General features: G+C 39.9%; 1 protein-coding gene across 2 annotated transcripts; it reads left to right on the top strand.

Moving 5' to 3' along the window:
• Positions 1–853: 853 nt before the first annotated feature.
• Positions 854–22,181, top strand: tent4a (terminal nucleotidyltransferase 4A). Of its 2 annotated transcripts, none has more exons than XM_067507046.1 (13): positions 854–2,365; positions 5,510–5,633; positions 7,647–7,693; positions 7,791–7,911; positions 9,266–9,373; positions 12,270–12,398; positions 12,717–12,930; positions 13,105–13,231; positions 13,318–13,421; positions 14,751–14,932; positions 15,975–16,133; positions 16,252–16,305; positions 18,877–22,181. In XM_067507046.1, the coding sequence occupies exons 1-13, from the start codon at positions 1,548–1,550 to the stop codon at positions 19,066–19,068; spliced, it is 2,379 nt and encodes a 792-aa protein (XP_067363147.1). In that variant the 5' UTR covers positions 854–1,547; the 3' UTR covers positions 19,069–22,181. The 2 variants fall into 2 exon arrangements, with proteins under 2 accessions (XP_067363147.1, XP_067363137.1); XM_067507036.1 differs by having other exon boundaries at positions 855–2,365; positions 16,252–16,425.
• The last annotated feature ends 1,705 nt before the right edge of the window (positions 22,182–23,886 follow it).

The following is a 23,886-nucleotide window of genomic DNA, read 5'->3' as shown; positions in this document are numbered from 1 at the left end:
TTAAGGTCAGTGCATGTATAAGTGTATCGATGGCATCATCAATGACATCACATAATTTCCTTAGAGATTTATGAGGCTGAATGGCTTTAAAGATAGCCTAACTAGTACGTAAGTAAGATTAAAGATTCAAACAACTTTCTTGATCCAAGAGGGAGAGGATGTTGCTGCCCATGTACAGTTGCTCTCCAAGTGAAAAGTAGAAAAGAAAGGAGAAAACTTCCACCAAACCAAGACAATAAACAAGTACAAGTAAGAAAAAAAAACAGCTAGAGGACTACACTTAAATGAAATAATAATATATATATAAATACACATTATATATACTATTATATATACATATTATATACATAATAAATTAAAGAAATACAATACTGTTTTTCTTTTTTAACCATTTAGTCCCCCGCCTTTTTAGAGAAAGGGGACGAGTTGGACAGTTTAATGGCCACTGGGAGAGAGGATCCCCTGTGTTGTTCTGTGGAGCACTTGACTGTGAACAGTCTCTGGCTGAAAGTGCTCCTCTGTGCGGCCAGCACACAGTGGAGTGGGTGGGAGGAATTGTCCAGGATTGCGAGAAGTTTGGACAACATTCTCCTCTCAGCCACAACAGTCCGGCTTCTCCCCAGAACAGAACCAGTCCTTCTTATTAGTTTGTCCAGTCTGTCACTGTCTGCCACCTTCATATTGCTGCCCCAGCCAACCACAGCATAGAGGATGGAGCAACTGTTTCAGCTATTTCAGCGAACGGGCGGACATAGACAAAATGGTAGTAGTGGAAAAGTGTGTGTGTAACCGTGGAGGTAAACGGTTTCTCTGTTGAATAGCTCCATTATTATTGGCTCAGTTGTGGAACGTCAAATTCAAGAAATGTTCAGTGTTTTATCATATAACGACCTCTGAAGTGGATCATGTTTGGACCACCGGACACGAGTAAGTCTGCCTCTACACCAGTTATCTGAGGCTAGTGTGTCAACAGTTGTGTCATTCCTGCAGGACTTCCATCCACAGTATTGGTGACATTTCTCTGCAAACGCAGAACTTCCCTCACCCGGCGGCGATGGGCGGGAGGTTGAAATTAAGTGTACAGATTTGTGGGTTCCCAGGCCCTGCCTCCAGAGCCACACGGAGTAAATGATCCATATTCATTATTAACGTTTTTTTACGTTGGACTTAGTAAATTTAAATATTTATCAAATAAAACATTTAAATATTTATTCTATGCCATCCATCAACCGGACAGACTGATGAAGGAGTGGGCGGATGGGGGTGGGGGCCGCAGTCACTGTTAAGAGACCCCTCGTAGAGCGCCTGCGCATGGATTCGAAGAGAATACGCCATATTGAATTCCCGTAGGAATCGGCTAGCATTTTTTTCCCCCCAGCTAGCGGTGTAAAGGGGCCACTTTATCTATGGTCCTTATTCTGCTTAATGTTGAAATACCCCGGACAGCATAGTGACATTTGAAAGGTCCAGGCAGCTGAGCAGATTTACCACGGAGTCGCTACGGTTATTTGGATACTTGTAGAGGGGTTACCAGTGAAAGAAGTTGAATGGATCCGAGGGTAGCCTGGATTCAGCCCGAACAGAAAGGACCTGCGAACGCCTTATGGATGCACGTCTGGCAGACCTCTCAGGGAGGACGGAGTACGCTCTCCGCTCAGCAACAGCTCCACAATCAAAATCATAATCAGTGCGTAAGTCTCACTGCGTTGGAGGTTTTAAAAAATGTGGCGACCGCGGTGGCATCGAGCAAGAGTATTTGCAGCAACGTTACTGCCAGTCTAGCGTTAAGCAAAGGTAGCAGCCACCACAGCATCGTGAACGGCACTACTAGCATAAATGGCACTGCAATTTCCTCGCTCGGGATAGTGCTGTCCAACGGAAACCTGCATAAGTCTTTCACCACGGAAAACACCACTGAACCAGGGGAAGGAAAAAAACTGCCCCAGAAAACGGGATCGGTCTGCTCCTCGTCCTCTTCACTGGAATCCGGGACGGACAACCCCCCTTCTAGCTGCTCAAATGTAAGGACTATGGGTGGAAATGTAACTGGGAACATTAACAAAAACGTTGGGGGTGCTAATATGCTCGTCAGCATGGACAATAATGTTAACTTTTACCACCATCACCGTCACCTACAGGATCACCCGGTTTTCAGCTCACAGCAGATATGCGCACAGCGTCATCATGTTCACTCAGTAACGTTACCTGTAAACCACACACACGATCACCACCCTGGCCGGAGGAAAATTGATAACAAGGCGAGCACTTATGGGATGAATTACTTGCTCTCCAACTGCACCAATGGTATTTATGCAAGCACCTGGACGCCCTGGAAGAAGAGAAACTACAGCCCTGGGATTAAGGGGTGAGTGGCCGAATACGATCACTGCTTTAGGATCACCAAGCTAACTTCACAGTTCGTCTATTCTATTGGGTTGATTGAATGACAGACGTTATTTCTTCCCGAATAATATATATTAATAACTACTACGTTCCACCATTGTGTCATTGTTTCTCAACGTATTTAAATACAACAGTAGCGTTCTACTCAGAATAGAACTGAACTGGAGCGGTTAGCTACAAAGCGACGGTTAGTTACGTTTACGGTAGACGGACAGAACAAGGCCGGAAGTGCAGTGATTTTATTTATGCATTCGTTTTTTATTTTTTACTCCTGAAGTTTGAACTGTACCATTTAAAATGCTGCTTTCAAACCAACTATGGGGGGGGGGAAAGAGTACAATTATGGACCAGATATTGTGCAACCACATGTACAAATACACAATTCAAACTGTAGAATTTATGTTTGCCGTATTTTAAATGGACACATTATTTATAAGACTGTACCCGGATGTAATGCTTTTGAGTGCAGTCCGTTTGTTAAGCCTGACACCAGAGCCTACGGCTAACTTGCTTAGCTAACGGTTTGGGCTCCCTATTTAGGAAGCCAACATGTTTAACATTCCCCGGTAATGCTACAACATTGTCCCGAATTAAGCTAAGTTGGATGGAAAACAACGGGGTGGTTTAAGACATTAAATCACCCCAGTATGTATGAACTTTTCCTCTTTGTTTAAATAGGAAAAGTGGACTTTTTATTTCTTTTTTGTCCTTTCGGCTTATCCTGTGAGTTCAGGGTCGCCACAGCGGATCTTTTGTCCGCACGGTTTTTACGGATGCCAGATGCCCTTACTGACGCAATCCTCCCCGATTTCTACCGGATTTGGGACCGGCACTGCGCGGATGGGGATGGGCTGTTCAGGGTTCAGTTCTTGCCCAGGGGCAATTCAACATGTGGTCAGGAAGAGCGAACCTCCGACCCTATGGTCGGTAGGTGGCTACTCTACCAGCTGAGCCACTGTCCCCAACTTGTATAGGATAAGTGAATATAGTGTGAAAAAATTTAAGTTTGCGTTTTAAGGAATCTTGATAATGTAATGTTTCTTTAGTTTCTACTACATTTTACTGCACCGATTCAACGTGAAGTAAAACTGTCCTTTATGCCCACGTTTTTCTGGGTGCAATTAAAGTTTTCTTTGCTTGTTTAAAGAGGTTCTCTCTGTAAAATTGACGATTGAAACTGTCGGTTAAATGTCTTGTCGACAAAATTGAAGTAATGTCGATATAACATTTTAGTACGCTAAAGTACATTTCTTTCCACTATTTTATTTATTCGCTCTCTCTCTGGTGTTAATGTTTAGTAGATGTTTAAATATTTGATGTTTACATTGTTGGTGTAGTAAGTAATTTTTAAAATTATTTTAACTATAGTCCTTTTGCTCTGACAAGGACCCTCTTACAAAACTAATCACCAAGGAACTTTCATATGTGTTGCAGGAACTTGTTATATTTGTAATGGCTGGTTGCACCAATCTGGGAATTTTCTATAAAACAAATGTTTGTTTGGCATGGAAGCATTCTTACATGCTTCATGCTAAAACGCCTAATCCTAAGTTAAAAGTGTAACGTTTTCAGAAATATTGCGTCCTGTAAATTAATTTCTTTCTACTTGTGGTTATAGTTACATGAGCCCCCTTCTTTGGAGCTTTAGTTTACGGGATGAGTACCTGGATATTTTCTGGTAGAATTTCGTGTTACAACTCAGAATTCATAGCTCCATTAATTTTGGCAAGGTGACTTGGTCCGGAGACATCAAAGCAGGCCCAAATCATTATACTGCTACCACCAAGTTTCAGAGATGGAATGAGGTTCATATGTAGGAATGCAGTGTTCAGTTATTGCCAAACATAACAGTTGACACTCATAGAAGCCTAAAAGTTCTACTTTGGTCTCAACTGTTCACACAATGTTCTTTTAATAGCATCCTGACTTATCCATATGGCCTTGGGCAGACTGTAGATGGGTAACATTGCTGTTTTTCTGGAGAGTTCTGGCTTCATCATTGTTATTCTGTGACTGCATTGACATGCTCCAAGTAACCAAGGTACTCTGAGAACTTGTAATTAAGAAACCTGGAAATTTCTGTATACATGCAGGAGCTAAGTAACCTGGTTTCTTCTCCATGCTCCTCATCAACAATGGGTACTGAATTTTAAAATCTGTAGAGGAAAGGGACTTATTTAGACTTCTACGAAGCATTTTGCGTTCCTAAATTTTCTGATAGACTTGAGGCAGACTTTGAAAACGAGGTCGTACACCCATTTAATGATCTCTCCTTTCCATCATTAGCCTTTACCTCAGCTGCGTGTTCCTGTCTTTAGTAAAGGCAATGAATTCAGTGTTCTCAGTGTTAAATCATCTTTACCTATTCCCCTACCCAATTTTTATAATCAGCTTTCTCGTTTACATGACAGTTGAGAATTCAGTTCTCCCAAAAAAAATGACTTGTACTGGTTACCTCAGTCCATGTAAACACAATCCACTGCAAGGGAGACCTAACTTTCTTACATGTTACCCTGGGTTTCTCTGTAACCATGCATACTATTGCATCAGTATAATCTGTGTGGATTGACCACTCTTGTACAACAGTGATGTTGAATGTTTTTCATTATTACACAGTTGGCCTGTAAGTTGAATGGTGAAGCCTTTTACTCTTCCCAGCCTGATATGCATCAACAACTCAACTCTTGTAAGCTCTTCAAAAATCTCCTGGTCAAGACAGGACACACTTTTTTTTTAACCTGTTTTGTCGGGATCAGGCTAATTTTTATTTTCTCCTTTGTGTAATTTTAGGACTTCTGTAAAAAATCATATCATGTTTTAGGCCATTTATGCAGAAACAGGTTAATCTAGAAGATTCACAATCATTTAAATACTACTACCCATTAGGGAATTTGCTTCTCGGCATACAAGTCATACAAACTGTTTTATGCTGTTGCTGTGCTTCATGATCTCTAACTTGATAAAGGTTAACCTGAACAGTGAATTTAAAAGAACGGGGCCAATGACTTTGGCCATCTGTAGATACAGCTTATTTTTGAAAAGCAATGCAAATTCTTTGTGTATGTTTTAAGAAGGCTACTCATCTGTCAACTTTCTTTGAATCCAGACTCCACGAGGAGGTGATAGATTTCTACAACTACATGTCTCCTCGGCCAGCGGAAGCAGCTATGAGGAAGGAGGTTGTGAACAGGATAGAGATGATCATCAAGGAGCTGTGGCCAACTGGAGATGTAAGATACACATACACAGCTCTGTTTGTTTTGATCAGTTTGACCCGTTTAAGTCATGCCCATCTGTTATGACCAATAGCAAATAGATCACTGTTCTGAAAACACATTTTCTATTATAGGGGAAACACGGTTTCTGAGACTACTTTTGCATTTGTTCAATTGAGAAAGGGTATAAATATTGTTTTCAGTGAATGGGAAGTACATAGCTAGGTAGGAAAAAAATATGAGTTGGTAAAAATTCAACAAGTCAGCAAAGATTATAAGTTTTAAGATTGGTGATGCTCATACAAATTTAGAAGTTCTTGCACTATATGTGTAGAGATATTGAGAGGGGCCCTTGCAGCTGGTTAAAGAAGGGTTGATGTAATGTCCCTCTCATTACTTAATCATATAAAATATGCAGTAGTGATTTGTTGGCTACCACTCTTCCCCACATCCACTGTGAACCAGATTGTCAGGTAAATGGATCAAGCCTCTAATTGGTACCAGTTTCCCTTTTCATTCCAACCCATTATTCCTCGCCTCTCTTTGTGCGATTGCCTTGTCCTATTTATCAGACATAAAAAGGAAAGAACACTACTTCCTTTGGATAAAGTTTTTTTTCCATCCCTAGCCATTCTAGCCATTGTATACTTGATTTGACAGCATTCTTTACTTGGCAGCTTTTACCATTTCTGAAGTAGGTCTTGGAAATACCTATTCAGTGGTACTTTTCAAACTTTAAATTAGATATGTACATTATCACCATAAATGAACTGTTGTATACTACAGGACCTCAGTAGTTCAGTTGCTGTTAGGCCCATTATGTCATATTGTTATATGAAGCTATGACTGCATTTACGTTCACCTGCTTACTCAGAGAAAATACAGCTTTCTCTTGCATAACTGGTGAACAAGGTTTACAGGCATTTAAGAAACCTGGTTACTCTGACTTATTTTGGAAGCATGACACTCACAAATTTTAACTATAATACAAGACAATGCTTTCTGACTTTTTGTTTTTTTTATTTGTTTCTTTTTTGTGAATGTTTTTGTCTGTGTTCACGTCTGCTGAATGGAGTGACAGTGGGAAAAGGGAAAGATAGGGGAGAGAGACACATTTTATACACAGCACAAACTGTCTGGTTAAAAACAATTGCTGTGAAAAGTGACTTGTTTAGACTTCTAGGAGCCATTCTATGTTTTACATTTTAAAGTTGGATTTTGGTTGAAATTTGAGTTAAAAACAAGGTGGCATCGCTCCATTAATAACCACTTACCCGGTTGTCTTATTTACAGCGTTTTATAATGCACACGCACTGTTGGCTGATTAGATACCTGGTTATGCAGATATTATATGGCAGAGTAATCTGTATTTTCTGGAGGAAAATGAACTGGACATCCAGTTTCCCTAATCCCCTATTCTGATTTCGGAATCCAGCTTACCTGTTTACATAACAGTTTAGAAATCGGCTTTCCCAAGCCAACTGTATCCTGGTTACACAAAGGACACTGTCACTGAATTTTAACTTGCTTCTTTTAGTTCTAGTTTGGGCAGTACATGTACATATAAATGCCATTAGACTTCCTTTTGACTTCCCTATATGAAAATACAGTATCTCTTTAATTCTAGCTGAAAAAGGCCTCCAGATCACATCACTGGGAGGAACCTTTAGTTTGGCTTTTGTTACACTATGGAGTTTGTAACTATGGTCAACCTACTTTTCCATAACTCCCCAAGATGACCTTATCTGAACTCCTAATGATGGAAAAGCTCCTCCATGTCATCTGGAGGAGTTTTTCAGCTAGAATTTGAAATCATACAGGGAAAATCAGAAATCAGAGGGACATTTAAAAGCATTGATGTAGATTTAAACCCTAAACTAAAGCCATAGAAAGCAAGTGAAAAATCGGTGAAGTCGCCCTTTGAGTGCTTGTAAACACACTGTGTGACCCTTCATGTAACCTATTGGTATAAAGGTTGAACAACAGATTTTTTTAATAGTTTGCATTTTTGTCAAATATATTTTACAGGTCCAGATATTTGGCAGCTTCACTACAGGACTGTACCTTCCAACAAGGTAAGGTGTATTATTTAAAAAGAAAAACTCCTGATGAGCATTTTGAGCTTCATGTAGTTGCTGGCCAGATATTTAACTTTAACGGTTTTGCTTACAGTGACATTGACCTTGTGGTGTTTGGGAAATGGGAGCGCCCACCTTTGCAAGAATTGGAACAAGCTCTTCGCAAGCATAATGTGGCAGAACCATTCTCCATTAAAGTGCTGGACAAGGCTGCCGTGAGTACTGTCGTGTTAGTTCAGCTCTTATGGGCATTGCAGTTATGTCATGCTGTGTTTATGATGTGTCCTTGGGTAATGGTAAACAGGTTTGCAAGAATAGATTATCATCAAAAACACTACTGATTGATTGCTCCATATACTCTGATGCAGTCAATATTGATATCTGTAATACAATAGCTTTATTGTTAATTAATAACTCATAGGTTATTCATTATTACATCCCTTAAAAAATAGGAAACCAGATAGGAACTACAATAAACCCAGATAGATCAAAGTGGGCAACACTTTTTACATAGAAAGCTTTTTCTGGACTGAAATGCTCAATTACTGCATAACACTTTAGCACCTTCATTCTTTTTTATCTCTGTGTCGTAATGAAAAGGTTCACTTACCTATAAGACTCAATTACTGTCCAACTGTGTGATAGGTGGGATGTTTTACCAATTGTGGTAGTGATCTTTCTGAATAATAGTTATTACACAGTGGGCCTTTGTGTGAATATATAATAGAACAAAATACATAGCCATAGCTGTTTTAGCCCAGCTCAGAGTAGGACTGGGCATTATGGCTCAATTGACATTAAAGCTGAAATTGTATTTGTTTATGTATTACTTTTTTATTAATCTTTATGTATGCATGCACTCAATTATATTGTATGTCATAATGAATTCCAATAGTAACTGTATATTTGTCTCTTAACATTTGCAAAACAGAAGTGACCTACGTACTCTGTACTCTGTACTGTCCTTAAACATATCAACAGTGCTACGTTGCATAGTAACAGTTGCTACCAGGTGGCTAAAACAGGCTTGTATTAAGCAGAGTGTTACTTTGTTTTAATTTGAAAACTATTCACAAAGGGGAGTGGAAGAAAGAGGAGGTGGGATGGCTGGCATTTTCATTTCCCAATGATAACATGACCATCTTTCTTTGGTATTTATCTTGCTGACTAGCAAAGCCACCATACTTGCACAGTTCAGCTTGCTTTAGTTCTCTCTTAACTTCCCTTCCCTTGTCATGTTATGCCATTATAAAGTGTGTGCCTACTTTTGTGGACGTGATCTGTGTACTAGTTTGTAGCAGCAGTCCCACAGTGGGAGTTTTTGGAACAGTAACTCACCCTGTGGGGCGAGCACAAGCAGGCAAACCACTGTAGTCTTCAGTGCTGCCTTGACTGACATGATAATAAGTAGGTAATGGCTGAATTGTTGGTCTAGCTATTCCTTCTAAAGGACTGTCAGTTTTGAAACGTGCTCCTTTTTTTTTTCTGATCTCAGCCCATGTTGAGGGGTTTTTATATAATGACTTGATTGCAGTTTTTGCTAAAGCATTTCATTTCCTCTTCTTTCAGGTGCCAATCATCAAGCTGACAGACCAAAAGACTGAAATGAAGGTGGACATCAGTTTCAATGTGGAGACTGGAGTCAAGTCAGCAAGCTTCATTAAGGACTACATGAAGGTGAGACAAACCTTTATGGTTTGGAGGCATTGCTGCCACTATCCACAGGGCACAGACACACATTGTCTCTGTATGATTTCAATCTTTGAATTGGACTGTGAGACAGCATGTGGTAAACATAAAGCCATTTGCAGCCATTTCTGCTGCATTTTTAAATTAACAAAAAGATTGTGAATTGAAGCCTCCCAGGACTTACTGAAATCAGATTACAATGCACAGTACAAGCAGCACATTGATTTATAAAGAGATCAAGAAAAGGTCATGTAGACATATTTAAATAAAAATAAAAACACCAGCGGAGTCACATAATTAGCATTTTATATTGGTGTCTAAATACAGATCTTTGGAAATTCCCTCTGTGAATCAGCCAAGCCAGCAGTTTAAATCATTACACCACTCCAGACTAACTCATCTCATTTCCAAAGTGAAGCTGGAACGGACCCCAGCACCTGCGTTGACTGTAATCTCCCTTTAAATCAAACCGAGTCTGTCTGTTGCTGAAGACCTTGTTGCCAAATGTACTCAACAGAGGTGAACTCACTGCATGAAGCTAGATCCCTGCCTTCTTCACAGCTGCAGTAGAATATTTAATGTTAGGTTTTGGCTATTCTGGTTCTAGAAATATATGTCACAGCTTGATAGGCTGATGTTGACAAATGTACTGAGAATACTTTGTACTTTGGTCATTAAATTAAAATGTGTTTATGTCAAATGTTCATTCTTTAAGAATGTTTTTTCTGGAGGAATTTACAGTTACTGGTTAGCTCGGTGAAAGACTATATACAACTAAACTAATTTCATGTTGGAGCTGCCTAGTTATAAATCTATAAAATTCAACAGATATCGCATGAGAGAAGGCAAAACTCCAGAATGCTGTCACCCCAGAATGCATACTAGACATTAGCCTGAGCCCTGCTATATGTTTTACTCTTATTCGACTTGTACTCTCAGAAGCCACCTGTCAAGCATGTTTTAGCCTTGGGTCATGTACCTACAGCAGTAGACTGTCTTTACCGTTAGGGGCCTTTCAAAAGTGAACGACCTGGAAGGGTGTAGCCCCCCCGACATTGCCCAGAGCTTTGTTTCACATGCAACACAAACAGGAGATTGTCCGTGTCACTGGCATCCTCGTGGCAGTCTGCAATGGCAGTCAAGTAATTAAAACATTGTCAAAACACCCATTTAATCACTTTAAATCATCCTGACAACAATGTGTGACAGAGCAGCTTGCTGCTCGCAAAAGCTCATGCACATGGTCTTAGGTTTGTATTAGGGAGCTTACAGGATGAAATCCACACAATGATGGAAGTGCCTTACTCGGACAGTTGCATTCCCTCATACATGCCCTCTGGTCAAATTTCAGGGTTTTAGAGCATGTGTGAAAGAGTCTTTGCAGAAATGGGGACAGGGAGGCAGATTGAAAAAAAAGTGTGCCCTTAACAAAGCTGTTCTGGTGGCAGGTTCTCATCAAATAACTAAACTAACATCGACACTCCCTGTGAGTTGCTCTCCTCGCACCACCGTCACCGAATGATCTTATTTCTCACCTGCCTGTCACTATTAGCAGTCTTCTCATAATTAGCAATTTCAAACAAAGGACAAATACGTCTGCAAAATCCCTGTCTGACTACAGACCAGTAGCATTAATGTCTGTAATCATGGCTTTGAGAGGCTTCTCCACCTGAAATCTATAAACAACCCCCTTCGGGACCACTGGCCAACCCCAGGACCTCTGCCTCTGAATCGTGATCTCTATAGGGAAGTATGCTCTGTCCCCTAATCTATTCTCTGTTAATTGGTTGCATTTCCCTGAGTGACTAAACTTTTTAAGCTATAAAAATCTACATTTTGTGGGTAGGAAATATGTCTAACCCCTGTCACTCCCCCAGTCAGGGAAATCAGACTCGCCAGAAATTTACAATGAAAGTTAGACATGAATGTCGTGCAGGACTACATGACATTCTACACACTACAGTCCATGCTGAGTTGGACCTTCATACACCATCTCTATCATCTGGTCAGCAGGACAAAAGGACAGCTGACTGGCAACAGAAAGAGGGCAGGGAAAGCTTAAGTGACACAGTAACGCTAATCACTCATTCATAATAAAACATTTTCAACAACTTTTAAAAACATGACATCCCATGACACACAAAGATGATTCTGAAAGCACTTGCATTGGCCTCAAATACCCAGGACTAGAACCACCAGCCACCTCCACAGCTTCTGTCCCCGTTAAAGCCGTTTTGATCAGAAGCAGCAAAAACTGAACACTACTCTATACCCCATATTTGTTTTTTTATTTATACAAATTTTAAATGCAGATGCTCCATCCCCACTATAGAAAATCTAAATGTTTCTGACCCTGATTCTAAATAGTGAGTAAAGTGGAACAATTCATAAATTAATTGCAAAATATGATTGCTCATCTGCCTCGATTTAATAAAAGAATCACTAATAATTTAAATAATCAAAGTGTGGAAACATGACTAATGTATTAAACTGTGACGCAACACTTTAATAGACCTACATTTTCTTAATTAAATTACCTTTTACAAAATTGTAACGCACACTAATTAAAGGACAATTACAGTTATTTTTTTGTTATAATCAAATCAATGATTGACTCGCAGCTCAAACTGAATTGATTTTTATGAGTATGTGATGTAAGAGGTGTATTTGCAGAGGTTTAAAGGATTTTTCTTTTCTTTTTTTTCCTCCTTCATTTTAGTTGAGTTCTTTTGCTAGCTCTGTGAGTCAAAAGGCCAGAACCATTTAATCAACCTCTTTATAACTCTTTTATTGATTTTCTTTTTTAGAATGGTCCTTTACTTAATGCGGGCTTTACCCGAATTAGCCCTTTCTCATTTCATGTCTTTCTGCTTTCTACATTTAGAAGTATCCCGCGCTGCCTTACCTGATCTTTGTGCTAAAGCAGTTTCTGCTGCAGAGAGATCTAAATGAAGTGTTCACTGGGGGCATCAGTTCTTACAGCCTCATCCTCATGGTCATCAGCTTCTTACAGGTAATACACACATGAATACACGCCCTCCACAGTAAAACATGTTGTAAGTAGCCTTTGTAAATGTTATAGTTGTTGTTCCTTTCTTAACACGGTTTAATTCACAGTAGAACATAACAGGTGTTCTAGTCAGATACAGTCGATACTGTATTGTACACAGTGTAAATTAACCTGTAAAAAAATTAACTGGCAGCAACATAACAAAATTGAAAAAGGGAAAGGGGGGTTTGAAAACTTTCAGAATGCATTGTATACAGTATTTTTTGACCAGTGTGCAACAATACTTGTTTTAAATGCAAAAACCCCATAATATCTTTTCAGCTCCATCCTCGTATTGACGCTAGGAACCCTAATGAGAATCTAGGGTACTTGTTGATTGAGTTCTTTGAGCTGTACGGTCGCCATTTCAACTACAAGAAAACAGGGATTCGTATCAAGAATGGAGGCGCATACATAGCCAAAGAGGAAATCGTGAAGAACGCGACAGAAGGATACAGGCCAATCACACTTTACATAGAGGATCCACTGATTCCAGGTGTGCAGTTTAGACTGAATTTGAAATAAAAACATTTATACCGAAGAAATGGCCTGTTCGACCAACAAATTAAACAGTATTTTAAACAGAAAAATATTCTCCACTATGTCTGTGGAATCAAATTTATTAAGAACTAGACTAACTGCTATTTGTGTCTTTCTTGCCACAATCTAGGTAATGATGTAGGGAGGGGTTCCTATGGTACCATCCATGTCAAAGCAGCGTTTGACTATGCCTACACTGTCCTGAGTCATGCCGTGTCACCTCTTGCACAGTCGTATCCCATCAAACACACTGAAAGGTTTGTTTTCAGTCCATTTAACATTACCAAAGACAAACTGGGTAAAACTGGTTCCCTGTAAAAACCCTTCTTTCACCTTCCTGCAGCACACTGAGCAGGATAATCATGTTGACCCAGAAAGTGATCGACTACAGGGAATGGATCAATGAGAACTGGGGTGGCAGGGATCTAGCACGAATGGACAACACAGGTATGATTCTTCTAGTACAACCCCAATAACATAAAATTAGGGAAGATGTGAAAACATAAATAAACACCAAATGCAATGATTTTGCAAATCTCATAAACACACATTTTATTCACGATAAAACATACCAGATGTTGAAACTGAGATTTTATCATTTTTATGGAAAATATTAGCTCATTTTTAATTTGAGGGCAGCAACACATCTCAAAAAAGTTGGAAGAGGGGCAACAAAAGGCTGGAAAAGTAATTGCTACAAATCAAAAACAAATGGAAAAGCATTTGACAACTAATTTGGTTAATTCGCAACAGGTCAGTAACATGACTGGGTATAAAAAAAAAAAGAGATCCTCTCAAATGTAAAGACAGGCAGAGGTTCACCATTCTGTCACAAACTGACTAAAAATTGTGAAACAATTTTGGAAAAATGTTCTTCAAAGTAAAATTGCAAAGACTTTGAGGATCCCACCATCTACAGTAGATACAGTAAAACTTTCAGAGAATCAGGAGAATTCTCTGTGGTCAAAAGTTCAAAGCTGGATGTTCATGATCTTTGGGCCCTCAGGCGGCACTGCATTAAAAACAGGAAAACTAATTTTCTACTGGACATCACTGCATGGGCTCAGGAATCACTGACTGTGAACACAGTTCACTGTGCATCAAATGCTCCCATCCAGACTACGTCTTTCAGGAAAGGTCTTGCCTATTTCATCAAGGCAATGCTAAACTACATACTGGATCCATTGCAACAGCATGGTTTCAGAGAAGAGCTCGGGTGCTGAACTACTTGCAGTCCAGACTTTCACCAACAGACGAAATTTGGTGCATCATAAAACAAAAAATCCATCAACACAGTCATCACTCAAGAATGGGACAACATTCCCCTTCTAAAACTTCAGCAACTGGTCTCCTCCCTTCCCAGACGTTTACAGACGGCTGTTAAAAGAAGATAGGATGCTACACAATGGTCAACATCACCCTCTTGCAACTGTTTTTAGGATGCATTGCTCCTACAACTTTTTTGGAATTAGGGTTGTATATTGAATATCCTACAGTGATTACGGTAAGATCTTATTGATAATCCTCCTTCATCCATATCCTACTTCATCCTAGTTATCCCCGTCGATAAGCAGGAAACTTGTACCTGATTCGGCGTTATAAAAAAAGAACCTCTTTAGTAGACATTCTACATACCAGAGTCGGGAGTTTTAAGTGTGCCATGACAAACAAACTGCTTTTCTAACAATGTGATATTCCACTGCATAAACCATGAAGAATTGGCCAACTTTGTGAGGTGAGCTATATGACCCATCCTTAACCTTTTTATTTTTTTAGGTTCACATCTCATAGAGCCTGTGTCAGAGCGGGAGTCTTGTGTGCTGGGTGGTGTTGTCACGTCAGACGAGCAACAGAGGGACTCTGTATCGCCTCACAGTGCAGACTCTCCCATGTCCATCTCCAGCCCTCAGCAGCATTCATCAGCCTCTTCCGTCTCCTCGCTGTCTGGATCTGACAACGTAAGAAAGTGCTGACAGTCACACACTGGTACAGCACAAATATATGTTTGTTTGCTTGTTACATGTTACAGCATCAAATGTCTTATTTTGGATTATTAAAACTCATAAATGGTTGGATCACAAAGACCAAATGTCAATTTATGTTTTTTAATGTATAATGAGTTGGTCTTAGCCAGGTATAGCTTTCAAGAAGGACCAAAATAAACCTTATTAAGAACTTAGGAAGAACTCTAGCTAGAATCTGGATGCCATTTCTGTCTCAGATTTAGTGCACAGTCAACATGGTCAAAAGGGGGCCTGGTGGCTCAATGGGTAGAGCATCAGGTTGGGATGCAGAAAGTCATGGGATAAAATCCTACCCCACCAGGTGCTGCCCCACCCAGCCACCAAAGACTACCTTGGTCCCGGTTCTGAGCCTAGAAAAAATTGGAGAGTTGTGGCAGGAAGGGCATCTGGCGTTAAAAAAACTTATGTTGAATCAACATTCGGGACACATTCCAATGTGTCGTCCCCTGAAAGGACAAGCTGAAAGCCATTGATTTTAGTCAACAGGGTTAAAACCTTCAAAGTTGCCATTTTGAGGATATTTGACAATGAAAACTGTGTACATTTTGGTTAAGTTGTATGAAGATTTTGTTTCATGTAATACATAACAGTATACTATAGTTATATTTAGATTCTTTTAATTTCAGTAGCTGAAAAATATTGATTGCTTTAGTTTTGAGCGTTGACATGTTGTTTGACCCCCAAAATACAATAATGTTATCTTAAGAAGGTATTCGATTTTTCTTTATGAAGATTTTTAAAATAGTTCAATTAATTGAAGCAGATCTGTCCATGTTTTTCTTTTGTAATTTAGTACAAATACATTTTCTCATCATGAGATTAAACCTAATGGTGTAACACTGCCACCCACCTGAAGAAACTACCTGGGTTTTTTTTTTTCTGTACCCCAGTTGATGGTAGTACTCAAACTAACAGTAGCTACATGTGACATACTCAATTCTAATCAAATGCTCTTCCTTTTTGTATGATTTGCCAGGACTCTGATTCAACGCTGCCATGTCCCATTCCTCCACCATCCCTGCCTCCGTACCCATCTTACCGGCATCTTGGTCTGCCTTTGCCACCAGGCCTCAACATGAGTACTGGCAAGCCCAACATGGGAGGACACCATCTGCTCATACACCCTGGCTCACAGGTAGGTACACAGCAATGACAGCAGGGAAATTTACCTAGAATGTCTATCGACATTGGTAATAGAAAAACAAATGGCTTTACAGGAAAAGGTGTTTATAATTATCTCTTTCCTCCTTCAGGCTCACATCTCACTGCCCAGTGGTCTAGCAATGCACTCCATTCCTGGCAGACAGGTGTGTATAGACACCGGGCCCCCCCCCTTCTTCCACATGCCCCCCCAAGCCCATGCTCATGCCCCTGCCCCTTCCAGCCCCCAGCCTCCGCCCAGCCCCCACTCCAGCCACACACACAAGGTAGGCGAAAGATGCACAAACATTTAAATACGCAGTCAAGACAAACTTGTCTCACAAGTTGTCTTTCAATCTCATATTTTGTGTCTCTCTTCAGTGGTTTTCAGTTTCTAATTTCCCTTTCACAGTCATTCTTGTCTTTTCTTGTTTGGTCTTTGTCACTTTCTTCAAACTAGGGGTAGGTGATATTTGAATATATTCGTTGTATTGCGACTTTTTATTTGTGGGATGTATTAAATTCATATATTGTAAACATCAAATATAACTTTTTCTTCCCCCCCCCCCCCCCAAACTGCTGGCCTTAGACTTGCTTTGGAGTTTCGCTTTTGAGAGTGTGCAAGGCAAATAGTTGTTCAGGAGAGAGCAGTGAAAACGCCTTGCAGTGTTTCTCCTACATGTAAACATCGGCTTGCCACTAGTGAAATTTCACATGGTTAATCATTATTCACAATTTTAAATAGCGCTTTTTGAACCATGTAGTTTGTCACACTGCTGTTGCTTTTATAATTTAAGTTAGCTTCACAGTAACTCCACAGCTCTTTTTTTATCTTTTTATTGAGATATTTTTAAATTGTGAATAATTGTGAATAATTGGAGGAAGAGACTGAAATGGGAGATGGAGTCAGGCTGCGTCTGCAGGGGTTTTGAACCAGTGGTACACAGTCCTCTGGTGGTCCGTGAAGGCATTTCACTTTGGGAAGCACAGTTTATTAAATCTTGCTTGTGAATAATCAATGCAATTCCAAAATATTTTAAACAGCAAAGGGGACAGGATTAAAGTAAATCCTTAGTAACATATGCCTCACGCCTTACAACAGTGGGTCTTGGGTTGCTTCTTAGCACATACAATAATAGTGATCCCTGTGCCACAATTGGTTGAAAACCCCAATACTACTGAAACATAAAGCCTATAAAGATGAACAAGAATATTTTAATGCAGACTTACAGTCTCAAGAAAAAGTAATGACACCGTTCCAATTTCCTGGTTTTCTGCATATCTTCGTCACCAAAGTCACAGTCTAATCTGGGAAACACAATCCTGATCTTTCATGTCTTTACTGAACACAGGCAAGAAACACACATAGTGATGGTTGAAAAATAATGGCAACATTGTATTAATGATTGGTTGAACCACCTTTAGCAGGAATGACCTCAAGCAATTGCTTCCTGTAGATGTGTATTAGACGTGTAAAATGTGACATTGTGATAAACATAGGAATTAATTTTCTAATAATTTTCTTGGACCTTTTTTTTTTTATGTTTTGTGTATTCAATTCGGTTTTAATTATATAGCACAAATTCATGGCATAGTCATCTCAAGACACTTTACATAACTGTATAGTCGTAAGTTTATTATGTAGAGAAAATCTGCCATCCGCCTTGCCTGGTTGGAGTGAGTGGAAAGTGGAGAGAGATGAGAACAGTAACAAAAAGCAATGACAAAACACTGGGCAGGTTGGTTGGCCTAGTAGCTAGCTGGGAATACCTGCAGAAAAGTGCAGAGAGAAGGCGATGCAACTACGAGAGAAAGAAGTTGATGTAATGTGGTGACAAAAATCCAGGGATAGACTCAAGGAGAGGGGCTCAGATTCTCGTGGGGGGGGGGGGTCAGTCTAAAGCCTGCTTTAGACATAAACACTAGAGAATGTCCTACCTTTTTATAGGCAGTATGTCTAACTGTGGACTGATTAAAAATCTAAAATCTTGGAGATTACTCTGTAACTCTTTCCAGCCACATGCAAATAAAAAATCTCTTAATTGTAGGTCTTCTAAGAGGCATGGCTCACAATAGCACACTGACTCTGTTTGGTTTTATAAGTCAGGGTAGTTCTAATCCACACCTCTATTCTTATTTCATTAATTGGACTCAAGAATTGCTAACACCTTACTTCAGTTGACATTGAGTAGGATCACAAGCCTGGTGTTGCCAGTTCTTTTTAATCATTACATCGTATGTTTAATGGCTGTGTTCATTAATGTCTTGAAATGTCATGACTGTTTTCTATCAGATAAGAAATGTTGTGTTGATTATTTGTGACTTTTGTGTAGATCAGCTACATTTCATGACCAATTTATGCAGTTGTCTTTCTTGTGATTGTATGTTGCAGGGATTACTAGAATCATACTGATGAGGTTGCAATATCAGTTAAAGGCCATATTGTCTAGTTATGTAACAGCTTACATAAAGTATGAAATCACCATCTATTATCCATAAATGATTAATTTAAAAATGTCTATTTCTGCTGCTCTGAGGCCTGATGTGTACCTGTTGCTTAAGGGAGTCTATTTAAACTGCCAGTAGAACAGGGGTATGAGGGGGGGCTTTCTCCAGTTTTTTTTGTTCTCATCTTCTTTGAAGTCAGTAAGCAGAAAGAAGCCAAATGTTTGTGTTATGTCACAGTATGTAATTACACAGGATTTATATTCTTGTCTTTTCTTTCCATCCATTATCAGAATGGCGTAAAGTTCAACGTGAAGGGCTTCCACAACCCGCCGCTGGTCAACAACCCTGCTTTGGCTAACCGTGGACACACACACACACACGCGCACACACATACGCAGTATCACCGCAACACTTGGCGACGCAGAAAGAGGGACGGCCTACCAGTAGGCCTCAGCAGAGAGAAACCGCTCCTCTTCTCATAACTGTTCCCCTCTTTCCAACTCTGGCTGCAAACCCTGGCTCTTCGTTCATCTCGAAGGAGGATGGCAGACAGAGGATCAGAGACCAGCAGTTTTTATTCTGGGGCTGCCGTGGCATTGGAACAAACAGCCCTTAATTCTGCATCTTCCTCCTACAATCTTCACCTATCCATTTCTGCATGACTTTGGTTGACAGTTGTCTAGTTTTTCGGTCTTTGATTTGCTCATTTGTTTCAGGTCAATTTCTGGAGGGGGTTGTTGACCTTGCAGTCAATCTGTCAGAGGTTCAGTGTTACTTTCTTTATAGTTTCTATACTTAAAAGCAGTTTTTCATTTTTCATTTTTTTCTTTTTTTAAATAGGGCAAACAGTTTTTCATTTTGTGCAATAATTTTCATTTTTTTAACTAAAGTATATGCTTATTTAATTTTTTGTTTGTGTATATGTAAAGGCATTTTTATACTGTTATTTTATTTTTGTAGAGTTTTAAATTGTGTTTACGAAACTTTTTCCTGGGAAGCATCGTGGGTAGGTGTGTGTGTGTGTGTGCGTGTGTGCGTGTGTGTGTGTGGGCACCCCCGCCCCTCCCAACTCTCTCCTTTTTACTTGTGGTGTTCTGTCTGACACAGCAAAGTGGAACAGAAAGTTAAACGTATCTTGATATTTAAATGGTTCTCCACCTGTCTTGTGAAAATGGGTGAGGTTAACATAAAATTCTTCATAGAAGTTTTGTTCCTCAGCCCAGTTAGTTTAAGGCATCCTGGAGTGAAGTGGAGGGATCAACCATGGGGTGGGGATGTACTCCTTTTTGGCCCAAAAGAGGTAGCTCCTGAGAAGATAGGGCTTTAGCAGTGCCACCTCAAGATTGTTTGTGTATACATCTGTATCTGTGTTTGTCCCTTATGGGATTGTGATGTTGCCATATTTTGTCAGAAGAAGACTGGCAGTGGCCTGCTAGTTTGTCTCTCTAGAGCTAATTTTATTTATTTTTTTTTTTAAAGCTTCCAGACAGTGCAGCTACAGAGAGTGTGTTCTGTTAAACCTATATGCAAGTGTGTGTTTTCATTTTTGACCTTGTGTTTTTTGTTTTGTTTTTTTGACATGTAGGAGGGTTGGGCCAAAGAGGCAACAGCTTATCTGACTTGAATTTGAAGATCAAGATTAGGGTGAAAGGTCAGAAAGCCACTGATTCCAGGTCAGAGAATTTCTTGGACGTTTACTCTCTTATTTGAGGTATGTGGTTGTGGAAATCTGACCACACAGTTGAGGTCAAGTCTTGCCGGCAGCTGTAAATCAGTGCAGACCAGCACTACGAAGCTGAGTGATAAGGGTTCTCCTTTGTGGTCCTGGACAAAGGAGATGGAAGGAGGGAGGGAAGGTGGGTGGGAGTGGTCTTCCTGAACCAAGGACCCTACTGAAAGGGAATTATATTTTGATTCCATTCAGGAATCTTGTGTATATTTGATTGCCAGGTACTTCCGCTAATTGTTTGCAATGCCTTTCTTTGTGATTACTTGGAGTGTGTGTACATTCTGCGAGCACAGTGTGACACAAATACACACTCTCACAGACAGGGCTGTCGAACGCTGTGACTCGCCCAGAACACTACGCACGCTGGTGTTATTACTATGCAAGTGGATTACTCTAATTTTTGTGTCAACTCTCCTGTCTCTTTCATTTGGGGTTATTTTGTGATGACAAACACTGCTTGTTGGACTGGATAAACATTACCAATTGTCAGACTCTCAATTTGTGAACTACAGCCCCCATCACCTCATTTCCTTGTATTTGTATGAAGGTCCTGATGTGTTTCAAAGTCTAGTTTTCTACATCTATCAGTCAAACATAAGGTGTGTGTGTGTGTGTGTGAGAGAGAGAGAGAGAGAGAGAGAGACATAGTGTAATGTATAAAAGCATTGGGACTCATGACTCGGCCACCACAGGTTTTTAATCTCCCGGCAGTTGATGAGCAAGAGCACCCAGAGAGCGACTTGCACTCTGCAGGTGCACTTCATAAGGGTCCATAGTGTCCACCAACAATTCTTTACATTTGTATTCACTCTGTTCAGGACTGTATACTATTTGTCTTCGCTTTTTTCTTTTTTCTTTTTTTTTTTAACACCCCATGGCAACTTTGACCTGTCAGTCAAAAACATATCTGGCATCAAAATAATCTCAGATAAAGGGATTCTGTTTTGAGTGATGGCTCACAGGCAAAGCTGATTATGAGCTAACTATCACCTCCAATTAGAAAAGTTCAGTTTCACCATTTAATTATGATTTAACCAAAAACATTAGAATCCACAGGTTGCCACAAAGAGGTTTCATGAGAATTGTGCAGCCACCATCCTAACCTCTCACCCTCTTTATCTTTTTAAGGAATTATAGAGAGGTGAGCAGGATGCATGAAGTGCTCAGTAACATGCAACCCTTGCCCAGTATAAATTTGATAAGCTAGTAGATGTAGTTGGTAAACCTGTTTAACCATTTAAAACTGAATTCCTTATAGCCATGTCTGCTAGCAGCAATGACTAAAAATGAAACTGGTTATAGAAGGTTTTTGGCCTGGTTAGAGTTGCCTGCATCTTCACAGCAAAGACAGACTTGTCTCTGAACATCTGTATGCATTGAAATGTCTGTGCATCTCAGTGGTCCAATGTAGCTTGTTTTCAGTTCTCAGTTTTCTTTCTGCACGTTCTCTGATCAGATGGTTACAGAAATTCTTAAAGTTAAAGTCACACTTGCACTGCAAGAAAGTTCCTTCTCCAGATAAGTGTAAAAGGGAAATGGGATCAAGGAGAGTGATTTGGACCGCTGAGATTTTGACGTACATGTAGGTGCAATGTAATATTCACTCTCCTCATTGGAATATAATGAGGGATTTTAATCTGTGGGCTGCGGTTTAGAGAAAGATGGCAGCCCCTGTTTTTCCTGGCTGATTGACATGAGCAGAGGCCCTCGTTATGGACACCTGGCTACTGGTGAACAGAGGGATCCACTGCCCAGCTTTTTTCTTTTTTTTTTTTTTTTTTTCTTTTTTTTTGGTTTGTTTTTGACATTTTTATGTAAATATATTTTTTTCTATTTTATTTTTTAATAAACATTTTAAAACTGCCACTCAGTGTGAGTTTGTTGAGTAATGATGACATTATATTCGTACTTAAGGCTATTTTAATTAAATGTTGTCCCTTGGGTGCAATGCAAAAGTTGTAAACACAGTATTGACCTTCTATTATGCTGTGCAGTTGTTATGGTGACAAGGTCTCCCCAAATGGGCAAACACTGCAACATTAACACTAATTTGGAGTCAGTTACTGGCTTCTTATGTCCAATATTCATGATCACCTAAGCTCTGGGTTCTTCAGCACCTCCTGAGGGAAATATGTGGTTCTTTAGCTGCTGAATCCTCTAGTATGCCTGTGGGTTGATGTGCAGGTAGGGTAATGTAGGGTTATCAGAGCTTTATTTGTTGACAACAGCTGCCTGCTCTGTCTGAAAGTAACACTGATGAAACCTGAGAGACGAGCAAAACCAAATAAGGGGCTAAATCAATCTAGAGAATCTGCATAGTAAGACATTTCTTTGTCACATTATCTCTACAAACAATACAAATGATGGTGCAGCTTTAACCTTACATATTTCCAACGCTGTAGTCCATTAGCTTCTAATTAGTCTGAACCCCTGGCATTTAGTTTATTTGTCATTATGACTACCTCTGTGTATATGTGGCTTTCGTTGTCATTAGCCAACGTGCTTTTTCTCACCAACACCAGGTGGTGCACATGTACTGCTCATTGTTGGTGCTGAAGTAGTAACACACATCTCAAACATAACGCTGTTTCATATTTCAGAACTCCTTGATGTCTTCAGTACACTTGAACACCTAAACCAAGTATGGAGACATTGACTGTACTTTGTCGGACATCATCCATAAGCTTCACACTCAGTCACACCAGGCCTTTGATAGATGTCAGCTGATTCTTTTGCTCAGGATTAGGTGTTATGTCCTGCAATGATGCAGTCTCATGATAAGAAGAAGTGTCCAGCCATGATGATCCTGAACACTTTTTTTTTTTTCCCCCATAACTTAATTGATAGGCTATGACACCTGGGCAGGAATAAAGAACAGAAGAACCTTGAAAATATTAGACCTGATGTTTTGGCTCAAGGATTTCGAAGAGGCTAAAGAGATAAAAGAATTTAGGCTGCAAAGCTGCCACCTGTTCAAAGATGACACATATGGAATTTTATTCAGCACAACATAAACAAGGCTGATGGGAAAGAAGATGAAGAGATGATAGTTAGTCATGTCTCAGAGGAGTCTATACTGTTAAGGTGACAAACTCCAATGAGAAACAGTCACAAGTAAAGACAGTGCCTTTGTAGTGATGCCAACAGATTGAAGGTGTCTCCTCAGCTTGAAATGTGCCGATTTTTTCACAGCAAAGACAAAACTGTCTACAATAAGTAAGCTGGCGAGGATCCTTTCCAATAAACAGATTGCTGGCTTGGTTATGTCTGAGCAGAGCCAGACGTACAACTGATTACCCAGGCCGGCAGTCACTCCTCATCCAGTGCTGAATTAAATGACTTTGAGTGGAAAAGCTTCATGCACGGCTGAATGGACAAGTATTTCACAAGTCAGTGATTAGCTGCATCCACCCTTGGTTAGATTCCTACAGCAAAATAGAGAGGGTACAAACACATAAGGCTTTACTTCGACCATAATGCACTGAGTACTTGGAAACTTAATTTCCTTGTTATTAAAAGGAGCTTATTTGCATTAAACTTTAATTACCACACTTCTTTCTTATCTGCATAA

Source organism: Channa argus, chromosome 1 (assembly GCF_033026475.1).
Source record: "Channa argus isolate prfri chromosome 1, Channa argus male v1.0, whole genome shotgun sequence".
In the NCBI taxonomy this organism is placed as follows: Eukaryota; Metazoa; Chordata; class Actinopteri; order Anabantiformes; family Channidae; genus Channa; species Channa argus.
The sequence above is the reverse complement of the archived record's forward strand: the minus strand, read 5'-3'. Positions and strand labels throughout refer to the sequence as shown.